The sequence below is a fragment of the Etheostoma cragini genome, chromosome 18 (genome assembly GCF_013103735.1).
Source record: "Etheostoma cragini isolate CJK2018 chromosome 18, CSU_Ecrag_1.0, whole genome shotgun sequence".
Lineage (NCBI taxonomy): Eukaryota > Metazoa > Chordata > Actinopteri > Perciformes > Percidae > Etheostoma > Etheostoma cragini.
In genome coordinates, this window is record NC_048424.1 from 16,918,298 (window position 1) to 16,937,776 (window position 19,479).

Here is a 19,479-nt window from a genome sequence, read left to right on the forward strand (position 1 = left end):
CATACTGGCTCCTTTCCAGGCACTAAGGGACAGATGGAGAGGGACTCTTTTCCTGGATCACCTTTTCCCCTCTGCTTGAGAATGTGCTCCACGTTAAATGAGAGGCGGAGAGCGCTGAAGTCTCACTGAGTCCTGCTCTGGGAGGCTGGGACATAGCGCTCTTCTGCCATCTAGTGGTCAAGTGTAGTAACTGCCCTACAGTTAGTTAGTTAGACATGATTCATTGACTCACCTTGTAGATTCTCCTCTGTGTACCTGGTAGATTTAGCCATAATTCATCATTAATCTCCCTCATTAAATCACACAGGGGATGTTTGTTGGTCCAGTCAGATAAGTTAGTGATGTTTTGTTCTTGTGTTTTTTTAATTAAGATATTAATCATGTTAAAGGGACTGCAGCTCCAAAGTATGGAGAATTAGAACCTAGACTTCCAAATTGTTTGATTATGATCAATTAATAAACCAATAAAGCAAGGCTAGGATTGAATACTAATAAGTCCACTCCTTTGACTTAATAAATTATATTTAAATTTTACTTAATTATTAGTAGAGGTATATTATTTTTCATGACAACAGGCAACATTCGTTGAAAAACAGAAAATCCAGTATTTCAGCCCCAAAGGTCAAGGCTCCGCCCCTACCCAGACACATTATGCTGTTTGTGTCATACATTGTTTTAAAAAACCCTCTCCACACATCCAGTTATATCTCTACAGAAATACTAAATCCTGTGTATATTTGGTCTTAAAAATAACATAGTCATCTCTTGAAAACCCACCATGTGTAATTTCTGTGCATATTTAAAATGCAACCTCCACAACATTTCCAAAACACGACCGGGTGGCAGCTACCGGGTGGCAGATGGGGTGTTAAGTTGCTCTTTAGATTGTGATTTTATAAACCCAACATAAAATTGATGAAAACTTGTCTTCCACACCCATTGTCACTTATTTAAATGTGGTGTATTATATTAGCCGCTCCCTGAGGCTTGTGCAGCTGTTTGATTGACTCTACCCGACATTCATCCCTATCATTCTTATTTACTCTTTCAACCTGAGTACAGGTCTAACCAGTCAAATAACTGGTAACGCCTTTACATTTTAAAATGGCAAAATCGGTTTTACAAAGGCTTTTACTGTCATCTGTATTCCACTTTATCATTTACAAGTTGGCAAATGTAATCATTTTCTTTTGAGTTCAAAAGAAGGGGCGGCTGTGGCTCGGTGGTAGAGCGGCTGCCTGCCGATTGGTGTTTCAATCCCTGGCCCTGCAGTCACGTGTCAAAGTGTCCTTGGGCAAGGCACTGAACACTGAGTTGTCCCCGATGTTGCGTCATTGGTGTGTAAATGTGTGTGAGTGTTTATCTGATGAGCAGGTGGCACCTTGTACGGCAGCCTCAGACACAATGTATGAATGTGTGTGAATGGTGAATGTTTCCTGTATGATGTAAAAGTGCTTTGAGTACTCGTTAAGACCAGAAAAGCGCTATATAAAATACAGCACATTTAACAATGCAACCTTAGCTTAATTGATCAGTTGTGTTTACAAATTAAAATAAGTTCAATTAATGGATTAAATACAAAAAGTGGCATACTTGAGACTTAGTATTTTGTAGATTTTGGGCAACTTTTGTCCACCTTAATTAATGTTAAATGTATTTGTTTTATACATAATGTCTGTTTTCTTTTCCTCCTGCCCCAGGTGAAGCTGCCTTTTCCTGTAGATCAAATCACGAATCTTCCACGGAACGACTTCCAAATGTTGGTGAAAATGCACAAACTGACCTCGGAGCAGCTGGAGTTTATCCATGACGTGAGGCGGAGGAGTAAGAACCGCATCGCAGCGCAACGCTGCCGCAAGAGGAAGCTCGACTGCATCATGAACCTGGAGTGTGAGATCAGAAAACTGGTGAGTCTGCAGTTTCCACCAACACTGTCCCCGGCTGTCTCCTGCCTGTGAGACTCTCCTCTCTCCATCAAACACGGATGCTAGACTGGATCTGCTAGACCTGTTGAAGTCACAGGACGGGCCTCGTGGCCGAGGTCATAATAGTTAACGAAATGAACAAAATAACCAAAACTAGGTGGGGAAAAAACAATGTCGTTAACTGAAATAAAAATAAAAACGACTAATTACAATAAAAACAATAACTGAACTAAAACTGTAGTGTCTGTTTGCAAAACCAACTAAAATAAAATATAATTATCAAGGAATTGTTCTTAGTTTTCATCTTTTTCAATGTCTTTCATAGAGCAAGTACCGTTCTATCTTTCCGAACATTTTTCCCGTATGGCCCACTACACCATCCCACTGTGGCCACGCCAAGTCCCGCCCTACGAAGACACTCCATTGGTCAATCGTCACACAGATTCTGCACCCACTGCTGCGGCTTGTGTAGACTGTTTACATAATCATAACCATATGTAGGCTACATCTTATGTACTGGTGTTATTGTTGAATACATTGTGAATGCATATTTCTAAAATATGATGTTTTTGTTGAGTTATTATTAAACAATACTTTTTCTGACCTTTTTGAATAACCCATATTACAAAGAAAGACTAAAACTAATTCAAACTAAACTGAATTTGAAAACAAAAAGTCAAAACGAAATTTAAAAAAAACTATAGAACAATGCCAAACTATAATAACCTTTCTCGTGGCTCAACTTATTCTGCCTCTTACTGGTTTTCCCCTGGGATTCTGGTGTAGGATCGACCATGGCACACTGTGGCTCCAGTCTCTCAGCACCGCCACGCGTCACAGTGCCCTCTGGTGGCCAGGCTAGGTGACCAGAGCAGTGTGGGGGGGTGGTGAAGCTCAGGTTCAATCTGCAGGAAACTGATGGGTTGGAAACTTAAATTGTTTGATTTGTTGTGTCTGCCTTCAGAAATAACCATTTAAAAAAATAACAGACAGGCCGGCTCCAGCTGTATGCAGGGAGGACAATTATGCCAACCTGATAGCTGATAATCCAGCTGACATTTTTATAATACCATAAGATGTCAACCCAGTATACAAAAGAGACATTAAAGTATGAATTTATATTTTTGTGTCTTTTTTTGGTCAGTCAGGTGCCCATATGAACATTGTAAAAGTTTTCCTGCTGTGTTTATTCCCCCATTTAAATCGGCCTTTAACAGATCCCTTTCCAATGCAAAGTGATGGATGATACAAATTGTGTGTGTGTGTGTGTGTGAAGGTGTGTGAGAAGGAGAAGCTGCTGACGGAGAGGAACCAGCTGAAGGCGTGTATGGGCGAGCTGTGGGAGAACTTCTCCTGCCTGTCCCAGGAGGTGTGTCGGGACGTCCAGCTGAGCCCAGAGCAGGTCAAGTCTCTGCACCACTACTGCCCCGTGCAGCGGCCCGCCAACTCCCCAGCCAGCATCACCGCCGACCACGAGACCAGGCCCCCCCCCAGCCCCGCCACATGTAACACCACCACCAGCATCGACCTCACCGCCCTCTCCGGATCGGCCACGCCCGAGCCCAGCTTCCACGGCTCCCCCGGCCCCTCGGAGAGCGAGCCCGACTCGGCCGTCAGGAACGGGGCAGACAGAGATATGGACGGCCAAGACACCAGCTTGTACACAGAGTCAGGGCTGGAGAAGTCCAACCAGACGGTAACGGTGGATTTCTGCCAGGAAATGACTGACAAATGTACGACTGACGAGCAGCCGAGAAAGGACTTTACTCAGTAGTCTTGTTGTTGTTGTATTTTTTTAAATATTATTTAATGTTACTCTTCTGACAAACCCTCCCTCGGGGTGTCTGAGATGTTCAGCCTCCGCCAGTGTTCACTGAAAAACAAGCTTTGTTTGTATTTATGTCTTTTTGTGCAGTTTTTTGTTTGTTATAGTTTTTTCGATCGGTTGACACTAAAGTTGTCTTAACAGCAGCAATACTGTTCTCCAGGTATTCTCCTCTTACCATGACAGAGTGGGAACTTCTCACCAAACACTTTGATGGTGCTATTCTCACCCCAACAGCAACCTCTGCACTGGAGACTCTGATCTTCATGTGTCAACATCACATCTTCATCACAACTCCAAGCTGAACCTCATCGGACCTAAACAGCAGCTCTCTGTGTCTCTGTTCCTGCCTTTCCCTCTAACATCGGCTCTTCTCTTCCTCCCACTCTGTCTCTATCAATCTTTTCTACCTCTTTCTGTCTCACTCTCTGTCTGTCTGTCTGTCTGTCTGTCTGTCTGTGGTTCTCCTCTCGCTAAATGGCAGTGGCCCTTTTCGTCACAGCAATTCAAACTCAGGAAAAGAAATCCTCTGAATGTTCAACCTAATTCATGAAAAATGAGAATACAGCTTCTGTACACGGGGAATTTACGATGCAGTTAGACTGTAAAATGTTCATATGCAAAAAATGTCTTCAAGCGTCTGGCATTTGTATTTCTGTAAAGGAGAACTTTGTACAGGCTGTTACCGAAAAACATTCCTCCTTTGCCTTCCTCAGCACTGAACTGAAAGGAAAGAAAGGTTTTTACAGGCGGTTAAATGGCTATTTTTATTTCCCACTCATCAGCAATACCATTGTATTTGGATGTTGTAAAGGTGACTTTCAAGTGCTTGTTTGGCAGAAATGTATATAGTACAGAGCATGATGACTGTAACAGTGATTTTGTACAGGTAGAGGCTTAGATGTTTCTTTTTGACGGGGTTATATCAAGCACCTTTTTGCTAAGGGAAAAACTTTGCTTTGCTGTTTCCTGTCCTGCCTAACGAATGCTCCCCATCACAGTGAGTGTTCTTAAACTCAGGAAATCAGCTCGATACACATGTAACACACACACAGTACATACAGACACATGCGTCAACACACGTGTACATTATTGAGCCCCATGCATGGATAAAAGTGAGACATTCACGTGTTTTAACGCGAGGCTCAGGCCAGCTCCTCTCCTCTCTAAATGTGAAAAAAGTTCTGCCTTGTGTTTTTTGGGAGGAAATGCTATTTTGTATCAGTATTTGACGATGATATTTGTATCCTATGTGGCAGACATGCTTTTGGTTTCTTCGGTGTTCAGAGATAGCAAAAAAGCACAGCCGACGTACATAAGTGACAGATACTTTCATTTGTTTTCCTAATTGATCCTGAAAGCAATTAACAGATATTGAGAAAGAGAAAAAACATATTCACTTAAATCAGGCACTTTGTTTCCAGCCCCAAGCGCTCAGAGCCATTTAGCACTTCATGCTTCAGAGCCCTCAAATGTCTCAGACTGGAGCACTTAAAGAGAAAACAATCTCATTGATATGATTATATAAATATACAATGACAAATATGTCCATGAAGAAAGTGTATCTGAGACCTCCACATGAAAGAAGCTACTGTTTGAGAGTGTTCACACCTTATGTTTGCTTTTCTTTGAGAATTGAATAAGCTAATTCAGAGTTCATTTGACGTGAAAGCAGTGTTTGTGTTGTCCAAATAATTGAGTAACAATCATATTAGATAGTAACCTGTTTGCCCTAACTGTTCGCACATCCTCCTGTGATGTGCATGCATGCTGTCCACAGCTATAGGCCTAGTTAGTTTGTCTAGCTTCTGTTTTCCTCGTAGCGTTCTCTCTGGAGCAGTCTGATTTTCAAATGATATTTTTGTATGTATGAACAGGCAAGCTGAATTATCTCAACGCTCACTAGAGGCAGATTCGAGCTCTAGCACAAAGGTTGAGTTTAATTGAAATGTGAAGCTTTAGTCATTGATTCTTTAAAGCCCCAATCCAAGATCCCTCTTAGCTTAGTAAAGAGCTGAAGCTAATGTCTCCAGTAGGCAGCTTACTATCTCACTACAGTACATGCTATAAAAAAGAAAACCCTTCTGTATTAAAGAAGAAGGCTTTCATACGTACAGTATACAGGGAATTATGATGTTAAAGAAATGTTATTTTGGGGGTTAAAACTTGAGTTGGACACCCCTTCCTGGTTTGATAATGGACCTGCTGTTACAAGGCTCCACCCCTTTTGAAAACATCATACTTTAAAGGTAGTCTGAAAAAATACAGCCATGTTTAAGGGGGGTTCATACGGTGGCCTGCCAGGGGCCAACGCACTGCGTCTTAATGAAACTCACGCTAAAAGACAAAACACAAGATAATTAAGAAAACGTCTTCATTTATTTCACACACATGCAGCATTTAGCAAACGCGCTGTAAATACACACAACACGACCAAATACACACAACTCAGACAAATACCCAAACGGTCTGCAAATACAGAAACGATGCAAAAAGAAAAGCACACAAACGCTGAAAACAAATGCAACACAAACCGCTGCATCCATATTACAGAGCAGAAGTTCTCCCGGCCTCCAGGGGGAGCATTAAGTGGAACAGCTTAATTTTCACCCCCACGGGGAGAGAGCCCTCTGCCTTTTTATCACCACGGGTTTACACACTCTGCTGATTGGGTACACCTGTGAACTGAGTCTACAAACTAGAGACACACCCACCAAACGAGAGAAAACATATCTCAAACATAGACTTAATATTTACAGTCTATGATCTTAAAGCAGCTGCACACCATTTCACAACGGTGTTCTGTTTCTCTGTCTCTCTCCCCGTGGGGGGGCAAAAATCAAGCTGTTCCACTTAGTGCTCCCCCTAGAGGCCTGGACAACTTCCACTGTGTAATTGGGATGTGCTTGTCTTTTTGCATTGTTTGGGTATTTGGTTGTGTTGTGTGTCTTTGGTAGAGTTGTGTGTATTTGTCGGTGTTGTGTGTATTTTGTTGAGTTGTGTGTATTTGCATTGCGTTTGCTAAATATCGCACGTGTTGTCAAATTAATGAAGAGTTTTCTTTATTAGCTTGTGTTTTGTCTATTTGCGTGAGTTTCATTAAGTCGCAGTGCGTTGACCCCTGTTGGCCACTATATGTGAAATTTAAAAAACACAATTTAAAATCACACATAACATTTGCAATAATGTATGCATGTGTTGGAAAACAGACGCAGACCAGCAACTTAACCGTATTGCCTTTAATGAAGACCATGTACTTTGTGCTGTAGTGGATACTCTTTAATGTTAGAATACAGTGACAGTGAACCTGACATATGGCTCATGTTTCAACCCAGTGTTTAACTCTTTTAAGATGACTACATTTTAATTCTTTAAAAAATCTATTTTTGGCCAAATACGTCTTGTATTGGGGCTTTAAAGTTTGGTGAAATGTTCTCCCCCTGACTTTAACCGATGTACATTTTAAATGTAGTTTAAAATATGAGACAGAGTAAGTGTATTTTATAAACCTGTCTTTAAACTTTTGAAAGACTGGTACATAGACCCATACATGCACACACACACAGACACACACACACATTAATATACATTCATACAACACACAGCAGTAGACTGGTGTGCTTTTTCATGTTTGTTCAGCCCTTTATCCTGCTCTTTTCATTCTTTCTTGCATATTTCCTGCAGCAGAGTATGCACATGGGTAAATACAGATTTCCAAAGGCCCCTGGAAGTCTCCTCAGATATCCTAATAATCCTCCAATGATCACATTCTTGTTTTTGCATAGCAGTTTTTATACCTATCGACTCTGTTTGGTCAGAGAAGAGTTAGTAGGGGTAGGAGAGATGAGTTCATGTCAGCTTTTTTCCACATTTCTATTGTTGTTAAAGGGGTCAGTTCAAGTAAAAAAAAAAAAAAGAATTCTCACTTGTGTCTTGTGCGATCTAGTCATGCGGATAGTTGTGTTTTATTGGTCCAGGTCTGTTGAGATTTCTGCCTCCACTCTAGACAGTGGAGAATTTCCTTTGTGGTGCTAGCATCACTAAAGAAACGCAACATTTATTTGTTATTATTATTTATCTGTTACTTGGATAATCGCATTGCTGTAACCAGTATTTTGTTTTTAGACAATCTCAAAACTTTAGTGAATAAAACACAAACTATATGCATGGCTTGATACCACTGAAGGGAAGTTAAAACATATTGCTTTTACCATTTGGGTGAACCAACCCAAACATTTGAACCTGCTCTCTAAATCACAACCAAGCAGATTTTTTTCACTTGCTTTGTTTGAGAGACAAATCAAACGTCCATTAAAACAATTAGATAATATTACATAGAGCTGCAGAACAACAATTAAACAAAACATTGATATATTACCACTTGCAAACGTTACAATGTTAGCGCATGTTGCGGACACAGAGCAACATCATTGATTTGGTTCCACTATGTTCACCAGCTAGTCTCTACTTTTGGATCTGTTTCAACAGCAGCTAGCACACACATATTGTTTTTTGAAGAGATTGGCATGAACAGAGATTGCTGGTTTAATTAGATAAACAAGGCTAAAAAGATGAACATTACACAGTCAGTGTTCATATTAAATATTGATTAGTATTACTTTAAGTGATAGAACAGTAATAATAAGCATGAGCGCCTAAAAGGATTTTAGATATGAGGAATCCTCCAGGTTACGGTTTGGGTTTTGGCCATTAGAGCAGCTTGCTGTTGCTGTAACTTTTCCTACCTTTTTGCTGTGTATTTGTCTTGTTCAGTTAAACATTTTTTTTGCTGCTTCTCTGAAACAAACACTGGCTTTTCAACTCCAAAGGTTGTTCTTTTTGAAAAAATATGAACAAAAACATGCCTTTCTCACAGATTGCTCAACTTTATTGATAAAGGAAATCTGCTATCCTGGTGGAATGAGCAGGCTGAGCTCATTGAGTAAAATTTAAAAATGGAAAATGTTTACAAATGGATGTCAAGTTATGTTTGATCAGATTTTGCCATGTAAAAATCACTCGGTTCAATTGTACTGGTTCTTATGTTTAAAGAGACAGCTTGTCTTTAATCCAGCTTTTGGGATGGGTCAGCATTACATGGATATAAGTGCACCTCCGATATTTGCCTTAGAACTTGCAGAGGCCATAGTTCACATTCAATTGAAGTGAGTGTATGCAGGGGCCTGGGCCCCCATCCCTGAGTCACCAGTGCAGACTTTCTCACACTTATCTACCTGTGAAATCCTTCATACCTCTCATAACTGGTCAATGACTGTATCAGCAAACTGCATCAGGTGTTTTTTCTACATGCTTTTTACACAGATGATATGGATTATTGTATTAGTAGATTTTGGTGCATCCTTTTTAATGTAATAGCTCTTAAGCCTGTAGTTCAAGTTGTTGTTTTTTTTCTTTCATTTTTCTAGATGACTGTTTTGTGTTAATAGTGTCAATTGGAAATAGCTGTTATTTGCTTATTCTCTACTAAGAGTTCTTACCTTTTTCATTTTTAAATGCTACATGACCCTAATTAATTAAAATTACTTAATAACCATTGTAAATACGGTATTGTGCAAACTCCATTTTCATTCATTTCAATAGTGTTAAATAAATGACTCTTTTGTCTAGACACCATTTCTCTTTATGAAATAAAGAAATATGCATATCATTGTTGTGTTTTGTGGATGTTTTCTCTGAAACCTTGTTGGTCGGTATGAAAGCTGCATCGATATGTCTGCATGGCCATTCTTGGGCAGCAGAGCAGACTCCGTTATTTCTGCAGTTACATGTAAAGCTGGAGATGGTTTTCGAGCAACTATAGATATTATGAGAAGTAATAGTATAGAATGTTGAGAAAAAATGACAAGAACATCATAATATATTAAGCCTGAATTAATGCTCATGTATTTGCCGTTTTTCCCCTCTTTTTTTTCTTCTACATCCACTGCTTTTTCCTTTTCCTCCATAAAATTGTGTTAGACTACTAGTAGTATTACCATCTGGCCAGTGGCTCACTGAGATCAGCACTTTCCTTCAGACCCGAAGGTTGTAAATTCAAGTCCTCGGGGATTGTAAATGATCATCTGATACCTCATCCTGCACATTTTAGACGTTTATTAGCACCAACACACCTGTCTGGGTGATCAGCTCATTAGTTTGTGTTCTGAGTGTGAGACCCTTGCGTTGCAAGATGATCATACATATACCCAATCAGTCAACTGTGGTAAAATTCCCTGCATATTTTAAATATGTGTCTGCATTCACACACCTGATTCAGATTACAAAATTGAATCATTAACAAAAAGGTAATGATGGCGTATGGTTAAACAGCTCATTTTGCAGCATGTCGAAGTCAAGTTAATCAGAGGGCTTTCCTACACTGGATTGTGTTAAGCATAGTCAGACATCAGAAACATGTACAGAAGGGGTCCACAACAGCTGATTAGATGTAACATGGTCTCCTTGTAATACTTTGGGTTTGAACTGCCAACCTTTGAGTCGAACAGCACGTGCTGATCTCAGTGAGCTATTTGCTAGGCAATGACAATTCCAGCTTTGACGTTTTGAAATGTATTAACCACGTAAATGACAGCATTGAGAGATGTGTTGAGAGACGATGTTTCTGGCCGGATTGTGGTTGCACCTGTGCCGGGCCGAGCAGCTTGGGAAACAAATGTTGAAACATGCACAACAACGCAATAAAATGACGGATAACATCATAATAGGGTATGGTTATATTAACATCGTTGTATCTAGGCACAGGTACAAAATTGAATCTGGGCAAAAGTTATTTTAACTTAATGTCTTTAAAGTAATTGTACTTTCACTTGAGAAAACGTTCTAGTAATTTTTAGCCTTCATCCATTTACCGATCTGACACAAAAATCACAGACAATGACATATAATTTCTTTTTTTTCACTTTTTCTGACATTGAATACTAAGACGTTTTCAGACATTACTATGACTTTGTCACTTCTCTACAAACTATCCTAGGACTTTTTTCAACATACTATACTAATAGTTTTTATCCCTTTTTTGACTATTTGCGACATTATTACTTTTTTCTGGCTTTTTGCAACTTATTATACATTTATTACATATATTATAACGACTTTTTATAAATTGTTTCGACATACTATACTATAACTTTTTTCAACCTATTATACAATTACTTTTTATCAATTTTTTCAACATAGTATACTAATTCTCCCTTTTTTGTACATACTATACTATGAATTTTTTTCAAGATTTGTTTTTATTAAGAGAAGCTACAGTTTGATACATTGAGTTGTATTTTACAAAAGGAACATGCACATCGAACCAGGATGATGATTTTTGATTTTTTTAAATCCCTTGTATGGTTCTCAGTTTCCTTTTATTTATCTACCTACACAGTCTAAACACGATTAGTACATGCATCCATCTGTATACACACATCCATCTCTATATGAGTCTACACATTACTCACAAACTTACTAACAAATGCATCAATGAGGGAGTTAAACAAGACAAGCCTGCAGGGGGCCGATTTGAAGCCGGTCCAGAGGGCTCACATTAACGCGGTCAGCCAAGTCCAGAGAAGGCAGAATGTCTGTGAAGGGCCCCAAGGTTTCTGCAAAGGCTGCATGCTTCCCCTCACATTACATAATATCTTTTCAGCTGTGCAGTAAGACACAAGCTCCCCATGTCATACTGATGCTGGATTTTCAGACTTCTCCAGTTGATCAGAATACACTTTTTAGCAAGTAAGATAAAGTACTTTTTGTAGTAGTTCACATTGATAGAGCTTGTGTCCCCCAGCATCCAGCTTAACTTAATTTTGAGGTTAATTCAATGACATGTTTCCATAATTCTTCTATCACTGGGCAACTCCTCAGCATTGGCCACTTTACACCTCTAAAATTTGGAGGGAATGTTGCCGTCAATTTTATGTAACCTGTAGGGGGTAGTGTGTCCTACGGAATATGTTAAATTGAATTTGCCAGTGTTTTGTGAAGGTTAGTACAGTCTGTGCTTGTTCCAATAGCTGACGCCAATCTGTCTCCTCATAGATACAGCCTAGGCCTTTCTCCCATTTCCCTTTTGTAGATGTTTCATCATAAACTTTCCACTGATGATGCCACATATAGAGGACATTATTCCTTTTGTTGATCCGTGTAATTTGTTTACATAAGTAGGTTTCAAGAGAAGTTTCTTTTGGGATATATCGAATTCGTAGGAATTTAAAGAAACTATCTTTGGGAGGGTTGAATTTTTCATTTAGTTGTTGGAAGTTAGCAAATATATCATTAATGTATAGGTCAGCAACTGTTTGGATTTCTCTTTCCCTCCACCCCCGCAACACTGAGTCAGCTATGTGGTGTGAGAGGTTGGGATTACCCCACAAAGGTGCCCTTCTGAGAAAAGAAATATTTATGTTGAGAAGTGAGTGAGATTCTTGCCAAGCAGCAATTGTGTTTAGTATTACTGAGTCTTTTGACTGTGGCTAAACCTTTGAAGGCATAGATTTCATCTTTTTATATTTTATATAGTTCTGTTTAAATATATGCTCATGCGATTTACCAATTTGTATACCCAAATATACCAGTGGTATCACTGGTATATTATCACCACCTAAATCCAGTGGTGAGAGCTCAAATGTTATTGTCCTGTATATTTAGTGGTAAGATCTCGCTTTTAGTGTAATTAAATGTATACCCTGAAACTGCAACATATTCTTTGAGGCATCTCAATAGAGGGGGGGACTGATGTTTGTGGATCCATTATATATTATAGGAGATCATCTTCATACAGGGAAAGTTATGTTCACTTGTGCTAAATTTAATTCCTTCTACAGAGGTGTTAGAGCGTATGGCGATGGCTTATGGTTCAATGGCAAGTGCAAAGAGCAGGGGGGAGCATGGGCAGCCTTGTCTGCACCTTCTGGATAGTGAAAAAGTATTAGATACAAGGTCATTTGTTAAAATATTAGCTTTGTAAAAAGTGTTTTAATATATTGAGTGATTTCTCTCCGAAGCTAGTCTCTAAAATCCGAAATAGAAAGCTAGGCTCAATCCTGTCAAATGCTTTGTTTGCATCCATGGAAACTATTAGCATAGGATTGTTTGGGGCGGTGTTCAGCATGTGGAGCAGTTCTACCATTGCCATTACATCAAGCTCATTAGCCGGCTGGCAGGATCTAGAGATTATCATCTGCCGTGGACTCAGTTATTTGGAACATGTGAAGATGACAGAATTAGGCTATCATGACGTATTCCAACTCCATTCATCCCTTCTCATTAGTGTCTATGGCGGCAGACTGTGTACTACAGTCACTTTGGTTAGCTTTATGCAAGTCACTTGGGAGTTCTTTCAAAAAACGTTCCACTTTGATTAGAGTGGAGAAAAACTTGAAGGTTCCTAGATGTTTGATGCGAAGCTGGACTGGGAAGATCAGCGTGAATTCCACCTCCTGCAGGTGTCGCAAAGGTTGAGCCGTAGTTTTCTTTCGTTTTGTGTTTCAAAAATTATAGCTTGCCATACGAAAGTTTCCTTAATGGCTTTGCTTCTTGCAAACAAATTAAAGTGATGAGAGGTTAAATCCGGATAAAGGCAGATGCTAGGTACCACCACCAAGAGCTCCCGAACAATCGTCTGCCCTCCTCCGCTGCATCCGGGAACTAAACTAGGACTTTTTTGACATTCTAATACTTTTTATAACTCATTATACTACGACTTTTTATAATTTGTTTGGACAGACACTGTGATGTTTTCGTCCCTTTTTTGACATACTATACTATGACTTTTTTTAACATACCATACTATTGTTTCCCTTTTTTGACATACTGTACTTTGACTTTTTCCACTTTTTTCGACACATGACTTTTTTGAAATAGTACATTATTCACTTTTTTTGACATACTATATTTTGACTTTTTTCGACATACTATAGGCTATTATGACTTTTTATGACTTTTTGAAACATACTATAGTCTTTTATACATTTTTTGACTTGAACACTTATTCAACCAAGAAAATAGTTTAAAGCCATCACTCTCTTTTCAAAGAGATGTTCTATATTTTGTACTGACCATAGCCTACAGAAGAATGAAGGAGCCAGCCACCATCCCTTTCTTGTTGCTGAATAACTCTCTCAGTCTGTTGTATCAGTATCTCAGACTACTACCATGTCCAGCAGGTTTTGAGAGCCTCGTCATATCAACGCTTCTCTGCTTTTTTTAATAGTCATCAGACTCATCTCAGATCTGCTATGCTCATAATTATGCTGTTATAGTTTTAGACTGCCGCGGGACAATCTGGACAGAAAGGTTGTTGAGGTGCTGTGGGCAAGGCAGAGCATCTTCCCCTGGCCTGAGTCAGACAAAACACATCTGGTCTACTCAAGAGGGAAACATCTTTAATCAAAATTAAAAAAGACCATTCACAATCAAATCTTAAATTTGTCAGATATATTCATAAACAATATTAGTCTCCTCTCAATCACAACAAAATGCTCATTCTGTATAATAAACTATAAACACTTAATAAACTCATCTTTTTTGTGGTTGCCAAATCCACAATCTTTATTACAATCTGCAGTTTTGGTCTCACATGAGCAGTCACATATCAGCTTTGAGCCATTTATAATTTTGATTCATATTTCATTCAGCAAGTGGCTTGCAAACTGTCAAAATAAAATCATCAAATGCTGGAGATGTCATATGTATAGTACAGGAAGCAAATTAGTAAGTGTCCTTTGTCTGAAATTTCATGTGAACACATTTTGAACTGAAGCTGTTGTTAATGTACCACACACACACTGAATAAACACACTGTAGAATATAAAGTTACAGTCCCTCAGGCCCTTCTCTACTCCCAATGCATCCAGCTTGGTCACAAAACGCTCCTTTTTTACTTTTTCATGATTGAAGACAGCTCCAGAATCATGCTCTGGAAAGAAAGAAAGAAAGAAAGAAAGAAAGAAAGAAAGAAAGAAAGAAAGAAAGAAAGAAAGATGGAGAATGCATGGTTAATATTGTGTACGGACGCGCTGACCTGTCCCCTCGCTGCATAGATGTAGAGGTGTACTCCACAGTGGTCATCTCTACAGAGAATCATGCTGTTTTGAAGAAGACTTGAAACTAGCGATTAAGACTCATTTTCTTATAGACTCCTATACAGCCAGTGGAAATTGCAAAGCAAATTTTCTGCAATTTAGCTGGTGTCAGTATTTTTGTTTTGCTGCTCTTACGTGTTTTGTCACTGAGCCTACTTCAAGGCACCAATCACCATTTAGCATTACTTGAATCAAAATGTGATGACAGTTGCTACAGTCTAGAGCTGCTCTATCTGTAAAGTGTCTTGAGATAACTATTGTTCTGAATTGATACTATAAAGAAAATGGAATTGAATTGAATTGAATTGCTTCTCATGTTGCAAGACCACTGTTGATCCAATGGCATTAAACAGATAAATAATGGTGCTTTGTAACTAGACACTGTTGATTAGTTAGTCATGAATATTAAGGGGTAGCCCAAGGAGGCTATAAAGACTGGCAGCAAAACACTGTATGACAGTATTTTTTAAAAGAAACTTTAATAATTATTATGCTTTTTTTATGCATACATTATTAGATAGTGAGACAGGAAAGGAGATCGTAAGGAGAAAGAGGGGTTGACACACAGCTCGGATTGGAACCCAAGGCGCAGCTAGAGGTCGGCCCAACTACTGCATGTCAATCATTGAAACATATCTTCCGCACCACGAAGGGAATCTTTCACACACATTGTTTAGCTTTAAGGTCTTCTAGAGATTTGTGCCTCTACTCTGTTAAAATAAATGTGAATGGATATTTGTCTATGGTGCTGGATACTGGAGGGAAGTGAGAAACATATTTTTGATTGTTTGTTTTACTTCACGTGTGGGTGTAGTTACAGGTAGGCTGAGAGCCAGATCAAATACACACGACTGGCCCCCTCCCATTCAGACAGACTTCCAGCTGACCTGGCCTTTAGCAGACCAATCACAACGGTTTATCTCACATGAGGCGGGTTTGAGAGGATGACTAACAGAGGAGCATCATCCCCTATAGGTCCGTCCAGCACAGCCAAATTCAGATCTGACTGCCAAACTAGGCGCTGCAGCTCTTGGGGGATTTATTGGGTCTTTGTAAACAATAGAGTCTAGACTATCTGTAAAGTGTCTTGAGATAACTCGTTATGTTTTGATACTATGAATAAAATTGAATTGAATATATGCTACAATACATTAAATATGAATCAAGATCCTGTTCCTACAGTATATTGCGTTAAATGTTTTCATAAAAACTAGAAAGGTTTTTGGGGTGGCAGCCATTTCTTTCCTGCTTAAAAACAGACCAAGCACCCTTCTTGCTCTGATTGGTTGTAGGTCTGTCTGATTGAGTGCAGAGGCATTTGGTGCTGCATTACATTGGCAAAGCAAGGGTCTGCGCCCCTTGGAAATGGAAAATAATCCACAATCAAACAGACAGAAAGTTTTCAGATAGAGAGGGCAATCGACATGGAAGCTTTAAAATGACAAAACAAATATAAATCAAAAAATGTCTTTTTTATATTTGACTTTACTGTCATGTTAAAATGTCTTTAATAACTGAAAGCAGTTTTTCATTGGGACCTGAATTTACAAATTACTAGACAAAAACAAAGTGAAGAGATGTGTTAAACTAAATAATTTCCCTGAGGATATCAAAAAAGTATTCGGATTCTGATACATACAGCATACATATATAAATATATATATATATATATATATACACACATATACACACACACATATATACTGTATATATATATATACACACACACACATTTCAGTGCTGTCCAGCAGAGGGCAGCACAGACCTGCCAATACTAAATGCAAAGCACTGTCATTAGTTTTCATTAGGAAATTTCCATGCCAAAATGAAAAACAATGAACTGGCAGTGACACACTAGATGGTAGCTGTATGTCAAAAAGAAATACATGTGATAACATGGAGTTGTCTATTTTTTGTTTAGGCATTTTCATCCCAGTGTGCTGTCACACTTTAAATGGGCTGTGCTGCTTCAATAATGTATTCAGGTAAACTATACGTACTATACGATCATACATGTGTTGCTTTAGGGGCCCCAGATAAAACATAAGAAGAAGAAGGAAAAAAATTGTGTTCTTACCATGGACATCCTCCTCCCGCTTGCTGGAGGTGGCGGGGTTACCGCAGGACTCTCTCCCTGGTTGAGATGTTGGGCCTCCACCTCTGGTCCACTCTGGGAATCAGTGCTGTCAGACTGAGCGGCCTCCGACAGTTCTCGGGACATAAAACTGCACTTTCTGGCTGTGGGGTGGTGGTCACTCTCTGTAGAGTCGCTCATGTCACTGAGCTCCTTACAAACACTCACTCTGCTCTGCATCCTCTGGGGGTTCCTCAGGGCAGCTGGGATCTCCATGTGGCTGGCCACCAGTGTAGGCCGAGGTCCTGCGTACTGCGGCCGGCCCGACACCTGAGGTTCATTTGACTCCTCGCTGCTGCATGAGGGCTTCCTGTTGTCCGGAGTGTAACGGCGCTCCACCACCCCCAGCAGCTGGAGACCCTGAATGTCCGCTTGACTCGACAGGTACGGTTGTGCAGGCTGCTGGTTGGAGCTGTTGGACCCCTCCTTATTCTGAGGGGACACAAGGGCCAAATTCAAAGGCACCGTCTCCCTATGAGCATCCGACATGGCCGAGCGGGACATCTGTGTGAGCTGCATCAACCTCTCTGGCGAGGAGTTAGTTAGAACACACACCTGCTGCACCATGGAGTTCTTCTTTGACCTGCACACACTCTCATCATCTCCATATTTGTATCCATACAAGCTCTGTTTGATTTTCTTAACTCCCAGATGGAAAATCTCCAGGAGGTTAAGGAATAAAGAAACCCCAGCAATAACCAGCATGAAAACCATGAAAATGTTCTTCTCTGTTGGCCGTGACACAAAACAATCAACACTGTTTGGGCAAGGCAACCTCTCACATTTGTACAGAGGAGCCAGTCCGATGCCGTACAGAGCACACTGGCCTATAATGAACCCTACCTCCACCACAGATCTAGTTAAGATATGGAAAACATAAGTGCGCAGCAGAGAGCCTCTAAGGGGAGCTTTCCTTACTTTCTTCTGTTCATCTAGTTTCCTGAGCTCTCGCTCAATTCTCTTGTGGTCCTCCTGGACGGGGTCTGTCCCCTCCAGCTCAGCTTTCAGACAGGCTTTCTTCTTGTGCCTCTCCTTTTCAAGGGTCCTCAGACGATACAATGCATGCCCCATGTAGACCAGAGACGGAGAGGATACGAAGATGATCTGCAGCACCCAGTAGCGGATGAGGGAGATGGGGAAAGCCTGGTCATAGCAGACATTTTTGCAGCCAGGCTGCTCCGTGTTGCAAACAAATTCACTCTGCTCATCATCCCAGACGTCCTCAGTTGCAACGCCGAGCACAAGCATGCGGAAAATGAAGAGGATGGTGAGCCAGATCTTCCCCACGATGGTGGAATGAATGTGGACTTCTTCTAAAATGCTCCCTAGTAAGTTCCAATCCCCCATCTTCTGTCACATTACTGTTATTTTTATTATTATCTGTCAATGAATAAAAAAGCACAAGTAGTTTGTGGGTTATTCATCAAATGAAAGTCAGAATTGCAATAAAAATTGTATTACTTACATGTTTTCTACGGTCCTTGTCTCAACTGCTTCAGCATAAAGCCTTCATAACACAGCAGACTCATTTGTGGAGGCATTGGGGCTCTTTTGTCCTCAGTTGAAGACAGATGAGACCCCACTGCCAGTGAAGCTGACACATTTGCTACAATGCTGTGTCAAACTAGGACTCCAGTTTGAAACCATTGATCCAACTCATGCCCCTATAATGCCCCAAGGTTAGTTTCACCCTGACACTTTCAACAGGACAGTGCACTGAAAATAGCACCAAATGAGAGGTCATTACACAACCATGCACAGTTTTAAAGAAATAAAGAAAAATACCGTTCTTCCAGCTTTCTATCAACCCTTTGTGTTTGTTGTTTTCTAACATGCAGGCAGCTCTGTAGAGGAAAGGCTTTCCCAGTTTGGTGTGGAGGAACATTAGAGGCCTGCACAAAGCTCTGACCTCAACCCGTCTGGGAAGAGCTGGAACACTGGCTAAGAGTCAGAGTTCCAGCTCTTGCAAATTAATAATATTAAAGCTCTTGTAAATTAATAATAGTAGTGTGGTCTAGACCTAAGCTATCTGTAAAGTGTCTTGAGATAATAATAATAATAATAATAATACATTTTATTTAAAGACGCCTTTCTTGGCACTCAAGGACGCCGCACAGGGAATTCATAAATTAAGAATAGCAAAACAAATACTATACAACAGCAAAACAAATACTATACAACAGAAAAACAAATACTGTACAGCAAAACAAAACCAATACTATACAACAGCAAAACAAATACTATACAGCAAAACCAAAACCAATACTATACAACAGCAAAACAAATACTATACAGCAAAACCAAAACCAATACTATACAACAGCAAAACAAATACTATACAGCAAAACCAAAACCAAAACTATACTACTGCAAAACAAATACTATACAACAGAAAAACAAATACTATACAACAGAAAAACAAATACTATACAGCAAAACAAATACTATACAATAGCAAAACAAATACTATACAGCAAAACAAATACTATACAATAGCAA

At 39.7% G+C, this 19,479-nt stretch overlaps 2 protein-coding genes across 4 annotated transcripts in view; one reads left to right on the forward strand and one right to left on the reverse strand.

The window, feature by feature from the left end:
- bach2b (BTB and CNC homology 1, basic leucine zipper transcription factor 2b) overlaps positions 1-5,115 on the forward strand; it is an 81,076-nt gene extending 75,961 nt beyond the window's left edge. For 2 of the 3 annotated variants that reach the window (XM_034899972.1, XM_034899973.1), the window contains exons 4-5: positions 1,701-1,907; positions 3,202-3,699. In XM_034899972.1, the coding sequence (XP_034755863.1) occupies positions 1,701-1,907; positions 3,202-3,699 (705 nt within the window). Of the gene's footprint in view, positions 1-1,700; positions 1,908-3,201 lie in introns of all 3 variants that reach the window. The other variant, XM_034899971.1, reaches the window with a different exon arrangement.
- Positions 5,116-14,108: 8,993 nt separating this feature from the next.
- On the reverse strand, positions 14,109-18,585 carry cx52.6 (connexin 52.6). The gene is made up of 3 exons (XM_034899986.1): positions 18,446-18,585; positions 16,924-18,360; positions 14,109-14,680 (listed from the first exon to the last, which is right to left on the reverse strand). Exons 2-3 carry the CDS (start codon positions 18,325-18,327, stop codon positions 14,642-14,644), a joined length of 1,443 nt encoding a protein of 480 aa, XP_034755877.1. The 5' UTR covers positions 18,328-18,360; positions 18,446-18,585; the 3' UTR covers positions 14,109-14,641.
- Positions 18,586-19,479: the final 894 nt, after the last annotated feature.

Bases quoted from the DNA above. Each gene is read 5' to 3' on its own strand.
- cx52.6 (XM_034899986.1), bottom strand. From the start codon at position 18,327: ATGGGGGATTGGAACTTACTAGGGAGCATTTTAGAAGAAGTCCACATT. The intron at 14,681-16,923 runs GTAAGAACACAA...CTTTCTTTCCAG, and splicing joins GCGGGAGGAGGATGTCCATG to AGCATGATTCTGGAGCTGTC.